The sequence below is a fragment of the Ovis canadensis genome, chromosome 3, assembly GCF_042477335.2.
Source record: "Ovis canadensis isolate MfBH-ARS-UI-01 breed Bighorn chromosome 3, ARS-UI_OviCan_v2, whole genome shotgun sequence".
Taxonomy (NCBI): Eukaryota; Metazoa; Chordata; class Mammalia; order Artiodactyla; family Bovidae; genus Ovis; species Ovis canadensis.
The window spans coordinates 225453296-225478220 of NC_091247.1; the positions used below are offsets into that span (position 1 = coordinate 225453296).

General features: G+C 52.2%; 1 protein-coding gene across 4 annotated transcripts in view; it reads right to left on the reverse strand.

Annotated features, from left to right (window-relative positions):
* PACSIN2 (protein kinase C and casein kinase substrate in neurons 2) overlaps window positions 1-24925 on the reverse strand; it is a 112186-nt gene that overhangs the window by 16458 nt on the left and 70803 nt on the right. For all 4 annotated transcript variants that reach the window (XM_069586157.1, XM_069586160.1, XM_069586159.1 and 1 more), the window contains 3 exons: window positions 19458-19589; window positions 3297-3453; window positions 1163-1398 (listed from right to left, as the gene is read on the reverse strand). In XM_069586157.1, the coding sequence (XP_069442258.1) occupies window positions 1163-1398; window positions 3297-3453; window positions 19458-19517 (453 nt within the window). In that variant the 5' untranslated portion in view covers window positions 19518-19589. The remainder of the gene's footprint in view (window positions 1-1162; window positions 1399-3296; window positions 3454-19457; window positions 19590-24925) is intronic.

Genomic DNA, 24925 nt, shown 5'->3' on the forward strand with positions numbered 1-24925 from the left:
AGTGTAACGTTGGGAGAAAGGGTTATAGGCCACATTCCATATTTTTAACGACTATTTTACATGAATACACACACATATCTATAGATATGGGGTGTGTGTGTGTGTGTGTGTGTGTGTGTGTAATTTAATAGATGCTTCTTAACTGAGCCAAAGTCACAGATTTCATTCTAGAGCAGAAAGCTGAGTTTGTAACCAGAGCCTCATGAGGCAGTCCATCATCACAAATGGGACCAGAGACAAGAAAGGAGAGACAGGGGATGTGGCAAAATAGACAAGACACGGAGTAGACAAGGAAAGCCTGCTGTCACAACCCGGAGACGGAAGTCTGCTCAGGGTGACTCTGAGAGGGAGGGAGGCAGTGCGGTTCCTGAGAGAAGTCCGTGATGGGGATGGGACTGGCAGGAAGTAGGGGCACCCTTAGCAATGGGGTGGCCCAGGCTCCAGGTCTGCCTATGCTAAGGGCTGGGGTGTAGTTATGACAGTCTCTGGAGAACCAAGGCTGGGTGAGGCTTGATGATTTCCATTTGCTACTTGTAAAATAATGAGTATCAGCATCATTGCAAATTTGAGAGAAAAACTCATATAAGGGAAAGAACCATTTAAAAGTTCAGGGTTGGGAGTGGCCTTGTTAGTGGTTGAGAGCATTTTTGCATGCCACCAACAGCTCTTCTAAAACCGTGCTATTCAAAATGTAGTCCACAGACCAGCAGGCACAGCATCACTTGGGAGATTATTAAAACTGAGCGTGAATAGGCCCCACTTCTGACCTCCTGACCACTATCTCTAGAGGTAGGGCCTGGGAATCTGGGTTTTAGGAAGCTTGCTTAAAAAGCACTATTCCTCAACGGTTTCATCTCAGATAACCTTTGGCAACTAGGACTTACTATTCTGACAGACCAGAAGGTTCAAGACATGGGGGTGGGAGCGGGGGGAAGTGCTTCAGTTTTGAGTTCTAGGCTGTGTGTGTGGGTCTCACCCTGCTCCCAGGACAGGAAAATGGGTGGATAAGGGTTCTGTAAAAACGGCACACGAGGCACTCAGCAGGCCCCCTGCGCCTGGGCAGTGGCAGCAACACCGGGGGGGCAGGAGGACTGTCCGGGGGAAGCAGGCAGCGGGTGGGAGGGGTGCCTGCGGGCGGGGCAGGACCCTGGGCCGGATGCACCTCTTTCAGCTTCTTGGCCCAGGGCTTCTGTGCCTTCCGAAAGCCGTCCTCAGCCTCCTTGGTCTCCTTGAAGCCTCCCATCATCTGCTTGTGGAAGGCGTCCTTCTGCCAGTTCTTGATCTTCTCGAAGTCCTCATTCATCAGCGAGGCCTTCACCTCCAGGTGCAGCTCACTCACCTTCTCCGCCTCGGCCATGACGGCCACCCAGGCCTTCTCCACCGTCCCGTACTGGGGCCCTGGCACAGAAGAGAAGCTGGTGGGTCACTTGGCACTGTGGGGCCCAGACAGGCTCTGGGAGGGGATTCCCTCTGTGAGCCCACCTCGGCACTTAGGATGGGGTTTGAGGCTGGCAGTCTGCCTGCCTGGCTGGGAGGCTTCCTTTTGGCTGTTTCAGATATTTTTCTTAGTGCTGTTCCTTTTTCAGTTCCTGGGATCCAGAAGAGAATAAGGAACTGAAGCTGGATCTGTTTTCTTTTGTTAGGGAAACTGGGGGATTACACAGATTTCCTTTTTGTAAAGACACTGAGCTCTTGAAAAACTCCAAGATGAAGTTTCTTCATCTTGGAAGTTTTGATTTGCTTGAGGCTGGCCTTTGAAGGAGGGCATTCTGAAGTGAACTGACCTCTCTGCCAGGCCAGTCTGAGCCCACCCCTCGGGCTCCTGCTGGCTCCTGGCTTCCCCTGTGTGGGACCACACGTTCCCCTGAGGCCCATTCCCTCCACGAGGAACTGGGCCCTGGAAACAGCTTGTGGAATGAAGGCCTGAGCCCTCAGCAGAATGGAAGCCCCAGGCTGGGGAAGGAGAGGAGGAGACAGGAATCTGGCTGGCTCTGGCCTGGATGGAGCTCTCCAGACAGCAGGGAGGGTTGCCTGGGTCACCTCAGTCACTGATCTCAGGAAGGAAACTCCTAATCTGACCTGTCATTTTGCTGAGGATGTAGTTGGCCTGAGGTGACAGAGAGATGGGCTGTGACAGAAGCTGAGGATGGAACAGGAGGACACAGGGCCTGCCCTCAGGGTGCTCCCAGAGGACAATGACTGCTGGAGTGGATACTGACAAGAGACATATGGTGTGTGTGCGAGAGTAACTGTTAGCCCCTCAGGACCTCTGGCTTCTCACGTCTACAAGATGAGCAGCTCCTGGTCCTGCCGAGGGGACCAGGACCCACAAAGGCGGAAATAAAGAGTGCTTTGTGAACCTCAGGCTCTGAGTAAGCAGTATGGACACTGCTGACAGCTGGATCCTGAGAGAGGGACTCAGGCAGGTGGAAATAAAATAATGACAGCCACTGCTTCCTGGAGGAGCCGGCCCACTCCAGCCACGCCTCACCCACGCATGGCCACCCGACTCTGCACCAGGGTGCTATTCTCTGCTCCCCAGGCTGCCCATGTCAGCATCCGGGGAAAGACATGGAGTGAGTCTAGACCCCTGATGCCTGGGGGCCCCTCATCCTGGTCTAGCTTCCCCTGGTCAGCCCCTCCAAACCCACCCTGAGAAATGCCCACAAACCCACTTCTTTCCCAGGAAATCCTGTAGTCAATAAAGCTCCCCTCTACTGCTGGGAAGTGCATTCTGAATACCATCCACACATCCATGGTAGCGCTCTCACTGAGCTCTAGAATTGTCTGAGTGTTTTGCGAGAGACAGAAGGGAGGTAAAACCTGCATCATATAATGGGTTTCCCTGGTGGCTCAGTCGGTAAAGAATCTGTCTGCAATGTAGGAGACCAGTTCAACTTTGCCGGATGTCACCACTGAGTCTTGCCTGACTGGCTACTTGGCCGAACTTACAAATATGCAGTCTTGGTGCCAGAAACCATGGTGCTGAGCAGCAAGGCCCTTGACTGGACAGGAGGCTACTAGAGTCTGGGCCTCGATGGAGCTGCTGAGTTAACTCAGCAAGCGCAGCATGTCCTCTGCTGACAAGGACTGCCACGGGAGGCTCGGATGCTGCTGGAGGACAGGAGTCCTGTGTCCCCAGGAAAGAGGAGGAAAGCTCACTTGGCCTGTGCTGCTGGGAGAAAATCACAGCTCCCAGACTGTGAGACAAACTCCTGCCCTGATCTTCCAAGAGAGGAAACTGGCTCAGAGAGGGTGGACGGTTTGCCCCAGACGCCCCATGCTGGCCTCCCTACCCTTGTCCACAAGCTGCCTCCAGCGCCGGGCCCATTCGGTGAGCTGCTGCGCGTACGCCTTCTCAATGCGTGCCCGCTCATGCAGGCAGTTCATGAGGTCGGTGCACAGGCGGTGGCCATCGTCGATCCGCCGCACCGTCCGCTTGTAGTTCCCGACCTAGGAGACAGAGCCACGCTGTGAGCGCCAGACCTCCACGCCGGCCGGCTTTTAAGTGCTTGCGCCCCTCCCACTTCAAAGGCCCCCTGCATTGTTAGATGACAAGCTACCACTGGCAGGAGCAGACAAAACCGAGATTCGGAGCTTCTGCATGGCCCATGGGCCAAGGGAGGGAAGCAGACCAGCGTGAGAAGGGTTGTGCGGGAGGGAAGTGAGGGGCTGAGGGCACCCAAGGGGGATCTCACAGACTGAGGGACAGGGACAGCTTCCCAAAGTAGGGAATGTCTAACTAGAAAGATGAAAAACAACAATAGAAACAATTTTTTAGTAGCTCCAATTAAAGTAATTTTATAATTAACATTACAGACCCCTGGCTAAAGACTTTTGGAGCATTACTGGAATTATCAGGTTCTCAGTATTCTTGCCTGGAGAATCCCAGAGACAGAGGAGCCTGGTGGGCTGCTGTCTATGGGGTCGCACAGAGTCGGACACGACTGAAGCGACTTAGCAGCAGCAGCAGCAAGTTGTCTACTGCCTTGATGTCACCATATGCTGGATTATTATTACTTTGCAATTAGAGCAACAAATACTATTTCCCACCTACTGCACCCACCACATGTCAAGCACCATAGGAGGTATTTTACACGCCAAATACTGCCTCTGCCTTAATGAGCAGCAATAACTGTCCCCATGTTAAGATGAGGACACCAAGGCTCAAGGAAGTTGCAGTTTGTCAGGACCCCACAGTAGCAGCCCTAGAGGCTGGGCTGCTGCTGAGAGTTTTCCACATGCTTCCAGGTCAGGGCTTGATGGCAAAGCTCAGACTCTATCAGCTTTGACAAGGGCCAAGGAGAGGCTTGACTACTTTTTCTCACATGAGAGGAGAGTTAGATTATCTAAATTATAAATAACAGAAGAGTAATTGAGAAAATATTAGTGGCTAATGTGGAGTGAAACATTGAAGTGTTCCTGTGTCTCATTCCCAGAGCTGCTGCATAGAAAGGACATCATGTAGCTGATACTGAAGCCCTTGAGGAAACACGACAGGAAAATAATCTACTGTATTTGCAACCCTTTCTTCCCACTGTCTTTAAAAACCATAGTCACCTTTTTTCCAGTTTTGCAATTTCTAAAAGTCTGTGCCTGGCTGAGCACTCTCATATTTCATCTCTGTTTAGGGTCAATCTGGAAGTTCCTAGAGAACATGGAAGGCTAGTACTGACTTCCACCGAAAAGGGCACAGTCCTCTCTCTGCTGTGCACTTCTGACTTATGAACAGTTCAAACAACCTGAGTTCCTCCATCTCGTGCTGAGATAGTCAGGTGAGGAAGAGGCTACAGTGGAGCGGCAGGAAGCCCTTGCAAAAAGAACACACGGAGACGGGCATCGGGAGAGCAGGGAACTGTGGCCCCTTCAGGAAAAGCTGTCTTTGAGGCCAGAGCTCTGGATAGGCTGAGATGGCTCCACTCCCATGGGAACCAGAATCCTGGGGAACAGCAGCTCACCAAGACACAGACGCTGAACCTGAGCTTCCAACTCCATCCTTTAGCGGCCCCTTTTTAGGAAGGAGAAAGCAAGCATTTTACAACCAGTCACGAGTGACTTCACATGTTCACTTCCCTTAAAATAGGGCCTTGCTGTCATTTTGAAATTTACAGCAGGATGAAAAACATAACCAACAAAACACAAACTTGGTATTGCTGAACTGGTGGCAAAAAGAGCTAAGACAGTGACAGCTCGCCAGACTTGACAGCCGACATGAAGCTACGATGCAGACCTGGTTTTCATCTCACTGTTACCAACAATATTCAAATCGGCAATCAATATTAAAACACATTGGCTCCCAGAAACCTGTCCACCTCTTTGCTTTTCAAAACCCTTGGGAAAAGCTTTAGGGAAAAGGAAAAGATATTTCTTAACAAGGTACACATAGGTACAGCCCTTCGCATTGGCACATATCACACATCTTTAAATGACAACTCTAGAAATCGGAAAAGCAGCAAGGAATGAGGAGGATGTTTATGAAAGCGTGCGTTTCAGGTTTAAGTGCTGGCACTGCTGGGGCCAAGGGGACAGGGGAGTGTTCACGACAATGGGCGCCCAGACGCTCCTGCGACATCTGCCTGCTGCCCTCTGCTCAAGGCAAAGGCTGCATGTGGGCTGGAGACAGGCTATCACTTTAGTCCACACACAGGGACATTCATCAGGTATCACCGTCTCCACCTCCACAGACCACACAGAAGAGGGCAATGAAGATGTCTGGCAGCATGGAGACCTGGCCTTGAGAGTTCATTAGAACCTGCACGTGGGACACAGAATGCAGGGGGACGGCTAGGGACTCAGCAGGGGGCTGGGTGCAGTGGGATGCCTGGGAGATGGGGTCAGTCAGACAGTGAAAAATCTTGAGGGTCGGGCCATCATCCTGAGGGGTGCTGTGCTCAGGGAACACTGGGGTGTGGGAGGGGGAAGCCCTGGAGGGTAGGTCTGAGTAGCCTGCTGACTCCGGGGCACAGCAGTGGGGACCAGAGCAGGAAAGCAGGAGAAAGGAACCAGGCTGTCCTCCAGGAGGCAGGTGGGGGCGGACAGAGGCAGCAGGACTCGGCTCCCGGGCACTGCGGGTGGTGGTTCCCACAGGCTGGACTTACCAGGCCGAAGGAGCAGAACCCCTCCTGACCAGAGCTCCCCAGAAACCACACTCCCGCCTCCCTCCACCCAATCGCCTGGTCCTGCCTGGGGCTCCCCGGAAACCCAACCTGCCGGCTGTCCTAAGTGCATCTCAGCCACTCTACCCTTCCTACCCACAGGCCCCCACTGGGGCTCTGGGCTGCCTGTGTGTCTGGCTCTCCTCAGCCCCCAGGCCTGAGAACCCAGCGTCAGATGAGCCTTGGTTTATCTGGGTCAGCTAAACTGAGTCTGAGGCTGGAGTTGACAGAAACATCTGCATAATCGGGGATCAGAGCAGAGACGGTGGACTCTGCCTGAAACCCAACGGGCTTGTAATTACAGGGGTGCTGGGAAGGGTGGTTCAAACAGGCTGCACCAGTTCCTCATGCCTCCTCTGGGTGTAAACAGTCTGGAGCTGACTCTCACAAGGACACTGGAGAAGACTTGCTTCTCTTACTTCACAGCTGGTTTACCTTGGCCAGCTCCTTTCTGTGGAACACAGGCGCCAAAGGAAACAGGGAGGCTGGAGGATTTGGAAGCAGGTCAGTGAGAGCCCCCAGGATCCCGAGCGGATGCGCGGGAACGTGAACGCGGTGCACAGCTCCTGCCACCTATCCACCCCCAGTGTCGGTTCAGTTACCATGGGAATCGTGGGCCGACAGGTCAGGGGACCTATAGGGTCCCGTCACAGACATCTTCCACTTTGCTCCTTTTACCCTTCTCTTTGGTTGGTGACCATCAAGCCCATTTCCCAGACAAATTACCTGATTACAACCAAAGCTCCAGGGTGAATCCAGTGCCCCGAGAAGAGAATGGGGCAGAACACCCCAAAGCTCATGCTCTCCCACCCTGTGCTGCCTCAGTGTTGAGACTTGAACCTTCACGCCCGTGGCTCAATACCACAAAGAATCCCGGTGGAGTCTGGGCGTCCCCAGGAGCCCAAGGAAGCTTTTGGCCATCTCACTGCTGACTCGATGCACAACACGTACCCTGGGCCACCCTGCCCTCCCCTAGCCAGTCCCTCTGCCTGTGTGCAGACCAGAACCCACAGGACACAACCCCACGCACCTTCTGACTGTGCCCTAACAGTATGGACCTTTGTCTTCCACTCACTGGGTCTCGGCACTCAATAAAAATGTGAAATGTTAAACCAGAGAGAGACTAGAAGAAAATGGAGACAAACACCCTTGTGACTTAGGGCAGCAGAGGATCCCTTAAGCAAAATTTCAGAAGTAAAAGCCGTAAGTATACACACACACACACAAATTAAGGATTTCTGTTCTGAAACCAACAACATGGACAAAGTTAACAGATTTAAATGCTGACTGCTGCTGCTGCTGCTGCTGCTGCTAAGTCGCTTCAGTCATGTCCGACTCTTTGCGACCCCATAGACGGCAGCCCACCAGGCTCCCCCATCCCTGGAATTCTCCAGGTAAGAACACTGGAGTGGGTTGCCATTTCCTTCTCCAGTGCATGAAAGTGAAAAGTGAAAGTGAAGTCACTCAGTCGTGTCTGACTCTTAGCGACCCCATGGACTGCAGCCTACCAGGCTCCTCCGTCCATGGGATTTTCCAGGCAAGAGTACTGGAGTGGGGTGCCATTGCCTTCTCCACAAATGCTGACTACTAGTTGGCAAGTAGTCAATGTTGACAAGGGACTAAAATCTGGAATATCCCAGGAAATTCTATATATTAATACAACATGAAAGAGAGGCCCCTGGGGGAGATGGGCAAAGGTGTGAAGTGGTAACTTCAGAGAGACGTGGAAGTCCGCAGGACTAATGGCCTGAGCGAGATGCTCATGCTCGTGGGACTTGGAGGAATGCCCCTGAGAGCAGCAAGACAGTTCTTTACTTCAACAGATAGGCACACCGAGAGAGCGGGAAATGCCCAGTGCGGGGTGGAGCTGTGCACACAGGACCCCTTCTGAATACACTGGTGGAAAAACAGCCTGGGGCAAGCCTGGGACAGCCAGGCAGCAATTAAGTCACTAAGCATACACTGCAGAAGGAAACAGCAACCCACTCCAGTTATTCTTGCCTGGAAAATCCCAGGGACAAGGTCGCCTGCCCCCGCAGACAGGCGACACCAACTCCCCGCCACGGGGTCCTGCTGGCTGACCCACGTGGGGGCCACGCGGGCCCTTCCCAACACTGTCCCCATGCTCTGCAGCTGCAGCCTGCCCCACACAGGTCACAATGGCGCGTGCGGTGCTCCCTGGCCAGCTGGACTGCAGGCCCCGTGGTAACGGGCCCCGCACAGAGGTTTCCCATCAGCGGCGGCATCATAATAGAGCACACCTATACTCTGCTAGGCAGCGAGCTCACAGCTCCACATGTCACCTCATGTAATCCTGTGACGGTCGCAGGTAGTGAGATCTTACAGAAAAGGAAACAGGTTTGAAGAAGCAAAGTCACTCATAGTCATGCAGTCAAAAGGAGGCAGATCCCACCTTCCAGAAACTTCCCCAGGCTGAGGCGAGAGAGGGTGCAGAGCCCAGGCTTACCGGGTAAATCACAGGTGATATGTCTGCTTCCAACCAGCCCTGCAGGTTCCAGGAAAGGCCACAGACGACCTTGATTTTATCCTCAGAATGCTTATGCCCTTTAACCAGTGACCCTGCAGGCCCAAGACAACTGCCCTCTCTACACCCTGGAGAGGCAGGTCCAAGAGTGAGCCAGCTGTGCCAAGCTGACTGGACAAGGAAGAAAAGCTGCTGATGGTGGCCCTCCAGGCAAGAGCACAGAGCCGGAGACAAATGCTTCACCTGAAGCTGCTCCAGGATGCCCAAGGCTCCAGGATTTTCTCAGCCACCTTGAAAGACAAGCCTTCAGGAATTCCTTAATTACAGGCCTGCAGAGTTGGGCTGAGTGGGCCTTGGCTGTCTTGTTTGAATTCATCAGGTCCTGGCCCTCTCTGATGAGGCCACTTTCCTTCCACCTCCTCTCACTAGGGGAGCCACAAAGAACTGGCCCTGCCCTGACAGAAATGACTGGGTCTTTCTGCCTGCATTTCTGCCCCTTCAGCTGTACCTGTGCTTTTAGATGGGGGGAGCCATCACACAATAAATCCTGGCCATTTCTTCAAGTTGTCCATTCAGACACAACAGGAAGAGAGGAGACAGATCAGATGATCTCTGAGGGACCATCACAATTCCAGGATTTCTAATTGAATAGTCTGTCAATGCCGCCAGCTGGCTGGCTACCTCTTGGAGCACTCATTACTCAATGACTGAGGGTCTGGCAATACCCTCTTGCCAGTCACAAATATGGGGTGAATACCTACTGTGTGCCAACCACCATGCCAGGGACCAGGGATGCAGTGGTGAATAAAGTGTCGTGGTCTCTGCTTTTGTGGGACTCGGGGTCAAGTAACAATTACAGATGGTGGCCACTTCTGGAAGGAACACTCTAGGTGGTCAGGGCTGCCTGGAGGAGGGCGAAGTCTGAGGTAAGAGCAGAAGGGACCTCTGGGGCAAGGCTGCTTTTTGAAGGCTTGAGGTTGAGGGCCACAGGGCATGAGCTCCATGCCATGCCACCCCCTCTGGGAAGGTCCCGTCTCTGTTACTCTCGCAGCGGTGTCTGCTGTCACGTGCAAAATGTGGCAACACGGGGGGTTTGCAGGCAGGACTGTGCCTTTATTCTCCTCCCTCCACCATGCCAGGAGCATAGAGGGCACACTCTAACATGTTTTCAGTGCCTGAATGGTCCTGGGAGCGGAGGTTCCATTCTGTGTAGACATGAGGGGACTGAGAAGCTGCTGAGCGCCCAGCGAGAGGCACAGGCAATGCAGTAAGTCATGCTCCTTTATTCATTTTTCTCAATCCAATGAGTTCTTGAGCTCTCCCCATGAAAGCTAAAAATCAGCTCTCAGAACACATCATCAGATACACACTCCACAGATGATAAATGAACAAGTAATTCCGCCAAGCACAGACCAGCAGAAGGGCCCTGCGGTTCTTTCACAGCACTCCTCCGGCTTCCAGTCAGATTCAGGCCCAGGTCAGTTTCTAAGTTCCTGGTGTCCAGGCAGCTGCAGGGCTGCTCCGGGAGCGGCCCTGCTGTGCCATGCTTCCCACTCATATCTGCGGAGTACTAGCAGACGCCACATCCGTTCACACCAGCAGCGCCTCTTTCTCAGGCACCCTTCTTCAGTCTACCCCAGCCCCTAGTCTGAATCTCCCTTTCCTAACAGGAGGTCACAGCTGATCTTAAGGCCGTAAGATCTGTGGCACGTGCTTGTAAACACCAAAGAGTGAGGGGTGTCCTTGGAGAACCGTGAGCTCTGTGCCTTGCGCTCAAACCGTCTCTGGGTGCCCTCATTTCTACAGGATCCCACCCCCAGTTCTCCAACCTGCCTCCAGCTCCCCCTCAATCTGGGCTCCCAACTCACTCTGCCCTGGAACAGAAGGTCTTGGAGCTCCTCACCTCCGCGCTACCCTAAACCTGACCAGGCTCCTTATTCTCAAAACAGGATATTAACGCAGTTCACCTGGCAGGGCCCCGAGAGGGTCAGACATGGAGGCTCCTTGCTGGCTTGCCACTGCTGCTGTTCATTAACAGCACCGTTTCCAGCCTCCTCGAGCCCGACCTGTGTGCTCTGGCTCAACTCTGACCCACATGGGTTCTGTCTCTGCCTTGGGCCTCACTCTGGTCCAACTCCTGGTTTTCAGTTCTCACCCCCAACATTTCCCAGACTCACCTCCTGTTCCTGGAATTTGTACTCAAGTAGGAGGGTGAAGAAGATGAGGCTCATTACCCTGCAAGGCACCTTTAGCTGTTTTGTGTTACAGCACAAACCCTGAACTTCAACAATGTTAAAGATGACTGCATTATCATCCTTTAATCTAAATGCTCAAAATGACAAACTGAAAAATGGATGAAGGGGAAACTGAGAGATTCCAATTTGCATATATAACTGAAAGACAGAACAAAATAACGTAGAGAGGAAAGATGTGTTTAAACAAAGTTTGTTTCAGATCTCAACTCCTCAAGACTGGCCGGCCAGGCTCACTGTACTCTGCCCCCTCCAGGAAACGTTGCTCAGATGTCAGGATAAAGGCCCAGCGATGCCTGGGGACTTGCCTGAGCACAGAACATGCCCCACCTGCGAGCCATTGCCCCAAAGACCCTGCACGGAGCACTGTCTCCCCGGCACGTGTGTTTGTGCACACACACACCTTCAGCCAAGCACCTGTGAAGTGGCAGGAGCACTTGGCTGCCTGGTGACAGCTCACTGCCCTCTTCCATTCCCCCCGCACTCCAGCAGGCACTGTATGAGTGGCACCTCCTTGCTGTGAGAGCTGCTGCCAACCCAGACAGTGAGATCAGTTCCAGCTCTGTAAGTAAGGGCTCGCTGAAGCCCAGGCTGCTTCTGGCAGAAACTCCAGCAGTGAAAGAACACCCAGGGTGAAAAGCCAAATGATCTAGCATAGAAATTGTCAGACTGGAAAAGTGAGAACAGCAGCTCTTCCAGGTAGCACCCCCTTGCATGCCTCCCCTCCTCAACTTCTGCTTCCTCAGTGGCCCACCCTCCCTGGGCCCCCAGTCCACCTTTCATGACTCCTGTTTAAAAAACACAAAAAACCCTGCCCCAAAGGACACAGCTCCTTCACCCCACCTCTGTACCTGGGTCCCTCAGCACTAAGCTCACTGCACCCACACTACACTTTTGTATAAAGATGTCTCAATGGGGCTAAGCCACCACAGGCTGCTTGAGCTCTCAGGACTTCTCCAGTTCTAAAAGCATGCATTTCTGTTTGTTACTGAGTAGAAATAGAAAATGTTTTCTCCCACAGGGCTTACACAAGTTACTTTTGCCATCACTGAAATCAAGTGAGAAAATAAAAATTAATCTTCAGAGGATAAGCTTGTTGGCAAAAAATCTTGACTGGTCAATTCTTTCCAAGAAAAAATGGAGTGATTCTTTACCGGGTGTTTAGAACAATGGTGTTTAGACAGGGGAGGTACAAGCCTGCAGTGAGCGGAGGAAAGACCACCTGATTTGTCTGCCTTCACCTGTCTCCTTAGGTGTGCTGTTCACACGTGAAGAGGAGACACATTAGGACCAGTTGGGCTCGGGAGTCATTTGGCCCCTGGCCCTGCAGACGCTATCTCTAGTCCTCACGTCCTCCCTGGGAAGCAGGGATTAGCAATGCCGTGTTCCTCCTAGGACTCTGAGCAGGTCGTCTCTTTCCTCTGAGCCCTCAGGGTTTTACAGCAATGAATGCTGGCGCCAGGGCTGAACCCAGACAAGGGGCGACTTCACGCCGAAGCAGAGGCATTTGAGTATGTGGCATCTCTGCAAGTGAACACGTCTCTTCTGGCTCCCAGGCGGCTGCAAGCAGAGGCAGGAGTGCATTCTAGAGAGCAGCAGCTTGAGCCCCCAGCTGGCACAATCCCCACCCGGGCCTCAGTTTCCCCTCCTGTAAAGTGGAGCTTACAATTGCAGAGGCAGTGGTGAGGACTGCGAGCGCCCATGGAAAGCAGGGCAGGGGCCTGGCACAGAGCAAGTGTGCAACAGTGCCAGCCCCTATCACTGGTTTTCACTAAACTCTTCACCCTGGGTTAGAACTCACAGAAGCACACAGACCAGAAACACATAGCTTACATGCACACAGCTCGATGGCCTGGCGGTGTGCACACACCCAGGTGTGGGGTGCAGGGGGTGGCAAAAGTCACTGTTCAGTGTGGCTGGAGCCCGGGGCAGAGCTCCTGGCGTCCAGCAGCTCCCAGCACGTGCTCAAGTCCTAGCCACACAAAACTCATGGTTTCACTTTGAAGGCAACGCAGAAAAGTGAAGCTTCCCACACAGGGCAAGAATCACGCAGGGTAGCTTTTCTGATGGGTTGTCTTGGCTGCAGGGAGGACAACAGGTGGAACATCCTGTGGAACGGGGAGGCTGGTGCCCTAAGCCTTGGTCATGGCTCAACAGATACCAGGGCTTGCTTGTAAGAATGAATCGATGGATCTATTTGGAAACTGTGGTGAAATAAAGGCAAGCCAGCAGCCTGCTGGGTGCTCTGTCCCGAGCACTGCGGGACAAGAAGGAGGCCGACACCCCTGCAGTAGGGCTGCTGTGCAGGGTGGGCCCCCCAGATCTGTGTGTGTGGGCAGGAGGAGGCAGGGGACACGTGGAAGGACCACTGCTGCCCAGAGGCAAGGAGACATCACTTTCACCCCCTCCCGCTTCCACTCACAGCACCCGCGCTGCCGCCTGGGACTGCCCGCCACGGCGAATGTTGGCTCTGGGGTCCCAAGACTGTGCACTCATTTTGGGACCCCAGGACTTAGCCCAGGGCCTGGATTGTGGTAGATGCCAAATCAGGCTTTACGGAATCCATGAACCTGGGGCAGCAGCATCTTCTAAATGTTACTTACAAAACTGGTCTCCAAGGATGGGAACAGGGCATCCCATCCTACACGGACGGCTTTCCAGACAAAACCGTGATGCCCGAGGAGATGTTCTCATGTGCTGTGCCAAGTCCACAGTGCTGAAGTCTGAGAGGAACTGCAGAGAGAACCTTCTCTGAAGCAGCCGGCAAACACTAGTCGTGCGGCAACTCCCTGGGTCTAATGCTCTACAGCAAGACATTTATGTGCTCTTCATCTCCAAAATACTCTTCTCCAAGGCTCCCTGTGCCCATGGAGAGTGCTCACAGGCCAGCCCCAGCCTGGCGTCATCCGGGGAGGCCTGAGCTCTAACGGCACCACTGCTCACAGCTGAACAGGGCTCCTCTTCAGGGATGTGAGCCAGCTGCAGGGCTGGGACTCAGAAATCAGCAGTCTGCTCTCCTAGCCGGGCCCTCAGGAGCCCTCAGAGACTGAGGCCTGGCCCAAACCCGCTGTCATGTTCCCAGAACCTGCCAGGGCAGAGGGCAGCCAGGCTTCCCCGATGGCACTGGGAAAGCGCCCTGGCCCGCAGCCTCGGCTATTCCTGTGCCCCAGCCTCCAGAGCTGGAGAGGGGACCCAAGGCAGGGCCTGGAACTGGAGACGCGGGGGCGCGCCTGCAGATTCCCTGAGGGAGCTAGAGGACTTGCCAGAAGCAACCGACCCACCCATGCCCCGCTGGGAAGCCTGTGGGCAGGATGGACCAGGCTCCAACTCCAGCCAATTGGCGGCTAACGGAGTCACCCTCTTGGGGAACCACCTCCACTCAGCCTCAACCTATCTGTACCCACATGACTGCTCAGCCCCCAAACAGGCCCTTGGCTCCAAAGAGGTCAAGACCCTCAGCCTCTGCATGACCATGCTCACTGCAATCTCCAGACGCTGCTCTGGCCTAGAATGCTGTCCCTCCTCTGGCTCCCAGCCCCACCTGCCCCACACACCTTCTCTGGTGAGGCCAGCAGCGGGCCCCTCTCTGAACGCCATGACACTGAGGGCAGAGCTGCAGCTTGACCTCACTGCCCTCGCTCTCCATGGAAGCCACCGTCCTTTCTCCTCCAGCTCCTCCATTGTGGGGATCAGCCCCCCACCCTCCTCACTTCTGAATCGTTTCCTACAGTGTTGCAGTGTTGGGGATACAGAAAGTGTCCCAACTAACTACTAACTGCCTGATATGTCCCTGTGAGTAATCCCTCCTCCTCCCAAGAGCGCCCCTTGTTCATTCGTCCATCTGGTGAACATCTGAGTGCTTAGCACTGACCCTGCCCATCTTCCATGCCACCTTTCCTGCCCCCTCCTCCAGGCGGAGCCCCACTGGCCCCCGTGTGCCCCAGCAAATTCTACAGCGCCTGGCACAATGATCCCTGTCTCTCCTGCCTCAGGGAGCTTGCTTCCGAATGTCACAGCCACAGGCTCCTGCAGGGAAGGGCCACGTCCCTCCTGTGCAGGCACATAGCCAGCATGCAAAAGGAGCCAGCATGACCCAGCTATGTGCTGGGCTGTTCAGTTATTAGCACCTTGTAGTGGAAGGGGGTAAAATCAGGCACAAAAGGCTTTCCACCTCGAGACGTCAGTGCTTTCCTTAGATTTGTACAACAGTCCTGTGGGGTCACACCAGTGAGAAGCGGCCTTCCACAGGAAAGAGGGACCTTGCCGGCAGCCTGGAGACGTGCAGCTGGGGGCGTGCACTTGCGTCGCTCAGAGCTGGTTCGGTTGAGCAATCACAACGCCACTCAGGGCACGACCGTCAAGGCGGGCGGGAGCGGGGAGAGGCACTGCTGCTCTGTGCGAGCTGAAGAGCGCTGTCAGGGACAGTGCCGCCAGACGAGCAGAGCCTGTCTGGAAAATAAACCCATCTGCCTTTGTACCCCTGGGACAAAGATGTTCTCGTCTACTGACACTGCAGCCAACAGGGAGCCTAGGGGTTCACATCAGTGACAGTGCTGGTTCAAGCCGCTTGACTTAATGTATGCTGACAATGCACACTGCAACTTTCACCTACATTTTATTTTTTTAACAAGCAGCTGAAGACTTCTATAATAGAACTATATTTAGCTACTAAAGTTTCTGAAGTTTCTGACATCAACTGGGTTATGAAGACAGTGCTGACCAACACCCCTACAGGAACAGATTATACGTTGTGTGTGTGTGATGACCCCCACCCCCGCATCAGAGGGACAGAGCTCCCAGCCGGCACCTGTTTTGATGCCTGACACCACTTTCAGTTCAGTTCAGTCGCTCAGTTGTGTCTGACTCTTTGTGACCCCATGAATCGCAGCACGTCAGGCCTCCCTGTCCATCACCATCTCCCGGAGTTCACTCAGACTCACGTCCATCGAGTCCGTGATGCCATCCAGCCATCTCATCCTCTGTCGTCCCCTTCTCCTCCTGCCCTCAATCCCTCCCAGCATCAGAGTCTTTTCCAATGAGTCAACTCTTCAATGAGGTGGCCAAAGTACTGGAGTTTCAGCTTCAGCATCATTCCTTCCAAAGAAATCCCAGGGCTGATCTCCTTCAGAATGGATTGGTTGGATCTCCTTATAGTCCAAGGGACTCTCAAGAGTCTTCTCCAACACCACACTTCAAAAGCATCAATTCTCCGGCATTCAGCCTTCTTCACATCCAACTCTCACATCCATACATGACTACTGGAAAAACCATAGCCTTGACTAGATGGACCTTAGTCGGCAAAGTAATGTCTTTGCATTTGAATATGCTATCTAGGTTGGTCATAACTTTTCTTCCAAGGAGTAAGCATCTTTTAATTTCATGGCTGCAATCACCATCTGCAGTGATTTTGGAGCCCAAAAAAATAAAGTCTGACACTGTTTCCACTGTTTCCCCATCTATTTGCCATGAAGTGATGGGACCGGATGCCATGATCTTCGTTTTCTGAATGTTGAGCTTTAAGCCAACTTTTTCACTCTCCTGTTTCACTTTCATCAAGAGGCTTTTTAGTTCCTCTTCACTTTCTGCCATAAGGGTGGTGTCATCTGAATAGTTCAGATTATTGATATTTCTCCCTGCAATCTTGATTCCAGCTTGTGTTTCTCCCAGTCCAGCGTTTCTCATGATGTACTCTGCATAGAAGTTAAATAAGCAGGGTGACGATATACAGCCTTGACGTACTCCCTTTCCTATTTGAAACCAGTCTGTTGTTCCATGTCCAGTTCACTTTACACGTATTCATTCCCTAACTCGGGCTTCCCTGGTGGCTCAGGTTGTAAAGAATCTGCCTACAATGCAGGAGACCAAGGCTGGATCCTGGGGTTGGGAGGATCCGCTGGAGAAGGGAACAGCTACCCACTCCAGTATTCTGGCCTGGAGAATTCCATGGACTGTATAGTCCATGGGGTCACAAACAGTCAGACATGACTGGGTGACTTTCACTTTTACTTTCATTCCCTAACTCTCACAATGCTAGGATGTGGCTAATGTTATTATCCCCATTTTACAGATTGGGAAATTTGAGGATAAGAAAAAGTAGTAACTTGCCTAAAGCTACACACACACACACAGAGTAATTGACAAGGCAGGGAGTCACACCCAGGCCATTTGGTCCCAAAGCCTGTGTCTGAACCTGTCTCTGGCCTCTCCAGGTCCATCCCTCAAGAGGCCTTTTGTGTGCGCTAGCCTCCCTGTACTGCCACCGCACTCCAGGCCGGTGCTGACTGAGGCCAATGGCACTGTTACCACAGTTCCCAAACAGGTTTCCCCATGACTGTAAACGATTCTGCCAATAGTTTCAGATCAGCATTGAGATGGATGAGGACCTGCATTTCTAAAGGCTGGCTTCATAGGAGCTCACAGGGAGGCTCTGCAGTCAGCGCAGGGTCCCCAAGGGCTTCCACGATGCTGGCCAGGCCACGGGCTCCAGGGCCCAACTGTCTGGGAACCCAGACCTGCCCAGGCCGTGCAGGTCCTGAATCCCAGTCACGTCCCCGAGGCACCTCCACCTGCATCTCAGAGCCGCCTGTTCTGATCCAGCCGCACCACCAACCCTCCTGCATGCCGTGCGAGTGCTCCCAACCAGGCCAAGCAGCCGCCACTGCTGAGCGGCTGGGGTGTGCCCACAGCTCTGTTGCTGCCTTTGCTGAGGTGTTTCCCAGATCCCACGTGCCTCTCTGGCTACCGAGACTGAGCTCCAGCCCAGATCCCCACCAGGAAGTTGTTGAGGAACGGGGACTCAGGCGGTCGTACTTCCCATGGGAACTCATGGGGCCTAGCACACAGTAGGTGCTCAATAAACACTGACTTCTAATAAAGTAGTCAGCTAAAAGGCAATGATGACCTTTCCCCCAGTACACAGAGAAGAAAAGCGTTCAGAGAAGTTTGAGCTGGGCTCCTGTGATCACTTGTCTGTGTTAAGACTGTAATATTGATAGCATTTGATGTTAGACAAAATCGCACACCTAATTAATCTAAGTTCACAGAACTCCATGTTTGTCTCCAGCAAACCACAGGCTCCATCATGGGGCTCTGCAGCACTTGGGCCTTTTGTCTCAGGAAAGCATCACAGGGCTCCGATGTCGCCATTCTTATTTCATGGTGGCAGCCTCCCTTGAAGACGACTACCATCATCCCTCTTAGAGCTGAAAACACTAAGCGTCTGCCTCCAATGCGGGAGACCTGGGTTCGATCCCTGGGTCGGGAAGATCCCCTGGAGAAGGAAATGGCAACCCACTCCAGTATTCTTGCCTGGAGAATCCCATGGACGGAGGAGCCTGGTGGGCTGCAGTTCATGGGGTCGCAAATAGTCGGACACAACTGAGCGACTTCACCTTTACCCGTCACCTTTAGATCAGTCAAGCAACTTGCCCAAGGTCACACAGATGGCTAGTAATGGCACAGCTGTGATCAGAACCCAGAGCTTTCCAACTACAAAGCCAGTGCTCTTTCCACTAAGCCCACAGCTGCTGGGATGGTTCCAGGGATTTTGACACACGTTTAGTTGCTAAGTCATGTCCAACCCTTTTGTGACCCCACAGACTGTAGCCCACCCAGGCTCCTCTGTCCATGGGATTTCCCAGTCAAGAATACTGGAGTGAGTTGCCATTTCCTTTTCCAGGGGATCTTCCCCACCCAAGAATCAAACTCGCATCTCCTGCACTGGAAACCGGATTCTTTACCACTGAGCTACCTGGGAAGCCCAAGTAGCCACAGAAACAAGATTTCATGGACTCTGTTTTATGCAGCAGGTAAGAAGTAAGCGCCCAGTGGCTCAGCAGTAAAGAATCTGCCTGCCAGTGCAGGAGATGTGGGGAAGATCCCTAGGTCGGGAAGATCCCCTGGAGAAGGAAATGACAACTCACTCCAATACTGTTGCCTGGGAAATCCCATGGACAGAGGAGCCTGGCGAGCCATGGGGTCGCAAAGAGTCGGACACAACCAAGCGACAAAACAACAACAGAAATAAGTGGGACTCAGGAAGAATGGTCTCCACTAAAAAACAAATAAAAAACCCAAGCCACAACATAATCTGATTAGGAAAGGAATTCGCAGGCACAGACAGACGAGAAGATGCTCCCAGAAGCCCAAGGGCGCTTGTTCAGCCTGTGGGCCACTTGTCTGCGTGGCCAACCTGGCGTCACATCGCCACCACCCATTTTTCTATGAAACTCAAGAGTGACACCACTACTGAGACCAAGCCTGGTAACCAGCGTATGTCATTTCAAGTCACAACAGGGTTGAGCATGGAAAGGAAGCTGTGAGAACGGACACACTGATTAGACCTTAATGAACACCTCGAACCTCTTCTGTTATCAAACTTTTCTAGCAAGGTAAGTTTACCATCCTCACAGAGAGCTAGGCCATGCTCACTGCCACTTAGATCAGAGGTCTGGCTGGTTTTGGTGTATGTTCATCTCATCACCCCAGCCCCAGTCAATAAAGAGGGGGTGTCAGGCACCACTGGCTTGGTCTCTGCATTCATCCAGAAGAAATCATGGGCATTACCTCCCAGAAGCTGTCGCTGGACACTTCGACTCCAACGGAATCATCGTAAGTGACAGACATCTCTCCAAAGGGTGAGGAGCAGCAGGGAGTGCTTAGAGGTCTGCTTCAGATGCTCAAAATCTGGGGACACACCTATAAAACAAAAAACACAACATTGCAGGTTTTAAATTCCCAATGTAAAGAAGCAAGCTGTCTCCATTTCACAGCTTCCATTTCCACGACTGCCTTCAATGCAGCAGTCCACAGTGTCTCCTTCAGGTGGAAGAAAGTCAACACATTCCAAACTCGGCGCTGGCATACATGTGCATGCTATATGTGTGGCGTGTATTTCACATTAACAAGTAAACCCTTGCAACATCTTACTGAAGACTTCGAAAAGCTTTCTGAAGAACAGTCTGCATACTTAAATCAATAGGCTGATAACCTTAACGCCTCATCCCTTGGAGAAAGGGGCAGAGACCCTGTGAGGAGAACAGGCAAAAGCAGAGTCACTGCATCTCTGGGCTCGCCCTGTTCCAGCTTGTCCTACTCATCCCACACGACGAGGACCTGGGGCAAAACATGAGTGGAAATAATCCATCTCTGACACCTGACTCCACTCTCCAGTTCCCGCCAGGCTTTGCCTGTGTTGGGAGCTGTTTCCCTCTTCCCACGACTGGCTCATCTCAGCCACTGAGGCCCTGGATTCAGACCAGCTTATTCTGATACAGTCTGTGTGAGGGTCAGCTAGAAGGAGTAAAGACAAACAAGCTAAAGTGATCGTCTCTGAGCAATGATTCAATGATCTAAATCCAAGTGAGGGCAATGGGGTGATAATTTCCCCTGCTAGAAGGAAGAAGCTGAAGGACTCCCACTACATTCACAAGCACAAATCACACTGATGGAACGACCCATCCCCAGCCCCACGAGATTCCCTGACTTCTTAGTGACAGAGTGAGACTCCAGCCTCCTTCACAGCACCCTGCATTGAGACCTCACAGCCAGAGATCCGAAACGCTCCTACCAGTCAGGAGACAGCTGAGGTGTGGGAGGGAGAAGGCAGAGCGACCTACACTGTTACACTTACAGGGCAAGACTGTTCTAGGTCCAGACATGCTACTCATTAGCCAGGCGACAGTGGGCAAGGTACCTAACTGTGCCTCAATGGCCTATCTTGTCAACAAGAGACAATAATGGAACTCGTATCACAGAATTACTGTGAGGGTCCAACACGGCCAGACATACTGGGAGAACAGTGCATGGTCCCCAGTAAGTGACACGTACTAAGTCACAATGCAATTATTATTAGATAGCAGGTATAATAACTTTCATCTATACTTTATAGCTGATAAAACTGAGGTTAAGGGAGGCTAGGTAACTGGTCCATGATCACCCAAGCAGGACACCAACTGTGTCTGCTTACGAAGTACTATTCTCTATCATACTAAGATGTTTTCTAGAAACAATCTCAATTTTAAATAAATTAGGTGTCTTATAACCTAAGATCTAATTGTGGATTAAAAAGTTTAATCTGATGGATTTCCAGCTTTCAAACTTGAACACAGCCCCCTATTCTCAAGAGCAAGTTATGGTGCCTTGCGGCCAAGCACCCCACACGCATGACTCCGTAAGCAGGCAGAGTGGCCCGAGTGCCATATATTCACTCTACTTGGCCGCACGCTGGCAGGACCTCTGCTTCACAGTCACAGAGGCAGCGTGTCCTCCTGACCCTGGATATCGCAATGGCTGGGCAGGCTTCGCAGGCCAGGGCCCTGGTGCTGCACCTCACAGCATCCGCTTCCAGTGGGATCCCATGCTCTGAGCCAAGGCTCTCCTAGAAGCACCCTGGCCCACGACTGCAGCAGCAGAGAGTTTTCTAACCAGAGCAGCTGGTCTCTGTTTCAGGCTTCTCAGGGAGTATCTGAGCTCTGGCTCAGGCGAGTCTCAAAGTGGCCAAATCAAGCCATTGGCTAAGCTGCCTGGCCAGCCCCAGGGAGCAGGTGCAGGGGAGAGCGGTGCTTGCTCTGGGCAGAGAAGTAACTTGACACCTGAGAAGTTCACTTTCAGGAAGTCATTTTTTGCCTGGGTTCAGTCCTGGCTTAGACACTAACAGAAGATTAGTTCTGCCCAAGATCGATTAAGAGCCTGTGAAATGCCAGCATGTTAAAAAGCAGAGACATCACTTTGCTGACAAAGGTCCACATAATAAAAGTTATGATTTTTCCAGTAGTAATGTATGGATGTGAGACTTGGACCATAAAGAAGGCTGAGCACCAAAGAACTGATACGTTCGAATTGTGGTGCTAGAGACCATTGAGAGTCCCTTGGACTGCAAGGAGATCAAACCAGTCAATCCTAAAGGAAATCAACACTGAATATTCATTGGAAGGACTGATGCTGAAGCTCCAATACTTTGGCCACCTGATGCGAAGAGCTGACTCAGTGGAAAAGACCCTGATGCTGGGAAGGATTGAAGGCGGGAGAAGGGGGTCGACAGAGGATGAGATGGTTGGATGGCATCACCAACTTGATGGACAAGAGTTTGAGCAAGCTCCAGGAATTGGTGATAAACAGGGAAACCTGGCGTGCTGCAATCCATGGGGTTGCAAAGAGTTGGACATGACTAAGTGACTGAACTGAGCTGTCCTGGAACCTTATCTTCCCATCAAAAGTGTAGAAAAAACAAATTGAGACTTGAGAACAAGAAAATCCTAAGGTAAAGATGTACAAATCATCGGCCCGTCTCCTCCCACTACTGATGAACACATCTGTGGTCCCCCATGTGTAACCTGGGTACACAGCAGGCACTCAGAAGATGACTGCTGAATACATTCTAAGAGACTTTCTTCAGGGATCCAGGCATGACTGAGGTGGGGGAAAAAGTTCCCAGATCTCTGGGTTCCGGTGACTTCAGCTGCTGATGGATGTAAACACTTTGAGTCAGTACGTACTAAGTTGCTTTAGTCATGTCTGACTTTTTGTGACCCTATGGGCCACGGCTCACCAGGCTCCTCTGTCCATGAGATTCTCCATGCAAGTGAACTGGAGTGGGTGCCACACCCTCCTCCAGGGATCTTCCCAAGCCAGGGACTGAATCCGCATCTCTTACGTCTCTTAGCAGACGGGTTCTTTACCACTAGCACCACCTGGCAAGCCCCTAGTCAGAGCCATTCCTAAAACGGTGGGCAGAATCTCAAAGGTTAACAGAGGCAGCCAAGTGTGCCCTTGGTCCAAGCTGGGAGCTGGCATAACTTCTCTCCTCCCATCTGGGCCTGATAAAAGATATCAGGTAAGTAATGGTACACATTACATAAGTACATTCAGCTCCCCCTTAATGCCCTTAATTTGTTCTAAGAAAAAGAAACAGAACAGCTCACTAGGTCAAAAGGCTATTACTATAAAGCAAGAACATTCTGAGAAAAGGCGCATGTAGCTTGCGCGTGCATGCTAAATCACTCAGTCGTGTCTGACTCTTTGCGACCCCATGGACTGTAACCCACCAGGCTCCTCTGTCCATGGGATTCTCCAGGCAAGAATACTAGAGTGCCCTCCTCCAGGGGATCTTCCCGACCCAGAGATTGAACCCATGACTCATGTCTCCCACATTGGCAGGCAGGTTCTTTACCATTAGCACCTCATCTACCCTCAAAGTCAGCCCTGGAGAAGCCACCTCTAATCCTCAGTGACTTCAGAAGGCAGAGAAGAAGGGAGGCATCCTCGCTGATGCCCACACACAACCCTAGCCTGGCCTGTGCTGCCCTGCAGGCTTGGCCGTGAACATATGCAGGGTCTAGGGTTTGTTCCTCCCTCCTTGTCCAGGGTGGGAGATTCTTCATTGATTAATGAAGTACCTACAATTTCTTCTAAGCCACTGTCTGGCCCAGAGTGAGGGGAGAATCATTCCTTCAGTAAGGAGTGGATCTCCCATTCATTCTACACACCGATGTTTGAGAACTTACTACGTGCCAGTCACTCAGAGTCCCACAGATGGAGCAATGTGCAGGACTGACACAGTCCCTGCACATGCAGGCCTGGTGTCCAAGTAGGGCAGACTGACACACAGTAAGGTAAAAACAGCTGCAAGTGTGAACAGGGCTAGAACAGAGATAAATGAGGTGCTGTAAGAGAGTGGAGGAAGCTCTTGCGGAGGCAGAATGGTCATGCCTCTCTGAGGACCCAAGGTGGAGAGCAAGCGGGTGTAAAGTGTGTAAAGGACAGGGGAAGGGCCTTTCCAGGAGAGGGCGGCCCCTGGGAACAAAGGTCCTAGCAGCAGCCCCAGCAGGGCAGGAGCCCACAGACTTGCCTGAGGTGTCCCTAAGGACTCCAGGGAGGAACGGAGCTGTGTGGCAACTCAGATCTTCTATCTGCTAGCTTATAAAAATTCAAGCCTCAAGTAGCTGTAAGATGCACTACTGAAAAGCAAGCACCCATATGCATGGCCTGCCATACCTGTCCTTACCTGCGCTACCTCTCAACATGTATGACAAAAAAGAAACACCTAGCCTTTGATCCAACTAGTTCTTCTAAAACTTTTCCTACAGATAAACTCACCCAAAGGTCAAAGGTAGGTAGGTATTCACGGTGGTACTGATTTTAATAGCAGGAAGAATAAGATATCGAAAGCCACCTCACTGTGCATCAAGAATCAAAAGTGCTAACACAGCCCTGGAGTGGAACACAGGCAGCCAGAGGAGAAAGGGCAGGGGACTGTGTGTGCGGCCGTGGATGAAGGATGCAACAGTGTTCCTGCAGATCAGGTGGGATCAAGTGTGGCACCACAGATACAGTCTGATCCCACTGGTATTAAAACACAATCGGGGGACTTCCCTGGTGGTCCAAAGGTTAAGACTCCGCACTCCCGACGCAAGGTGCCCAGGTTCGGTCCCTGGTAAGGGAACTAGATCCCATACACCAGTGCTAAGACCCAGTGCAGCCAAAAAAACCCCAAAGTATGTCAATGTGCAGAAAGTCCCAGTGGGTCTCAAACTTGTGGCAGTGGGGAGTAAACTTCCATATTTTACCTCATCACCTTCTAAACTATTTGAAAATTTTGACTATCACCACATAATATTTTTAGGATACAAAAACCATTAATGAAAATACCTCACTTTGTTTTGTCAGTGGCCTGTCCAGGAATGAAGGTGTGGCCCTCTGCACCACGTGACTGCACCACAGCTTCGAAAAAGGACCGACCAGCCAGCCCCTCTTGAAACCCCAACAGCTCTGCCTGCCAGAAGCACCTCTCCGCTGCACGATTGCAGTCATATCCCCATGGTGTCCTGCCTTTCAGTTTATTCTCAACACAGTGACTCTTTCCAAAACTCAAGTCAGAAGATCACAGAGCAGTCACTCAATAAAAACTTGCTAGAAAATGGCACCCCACTCCAGTACTCTTGCCTGGAAAATCCCTTGGATGGAGGAGCCTGGTAGGCTGCAGTCCATGGCGTCACCAAGAGTTGGACACGACTGAGCGACTTCACTTTCACTTT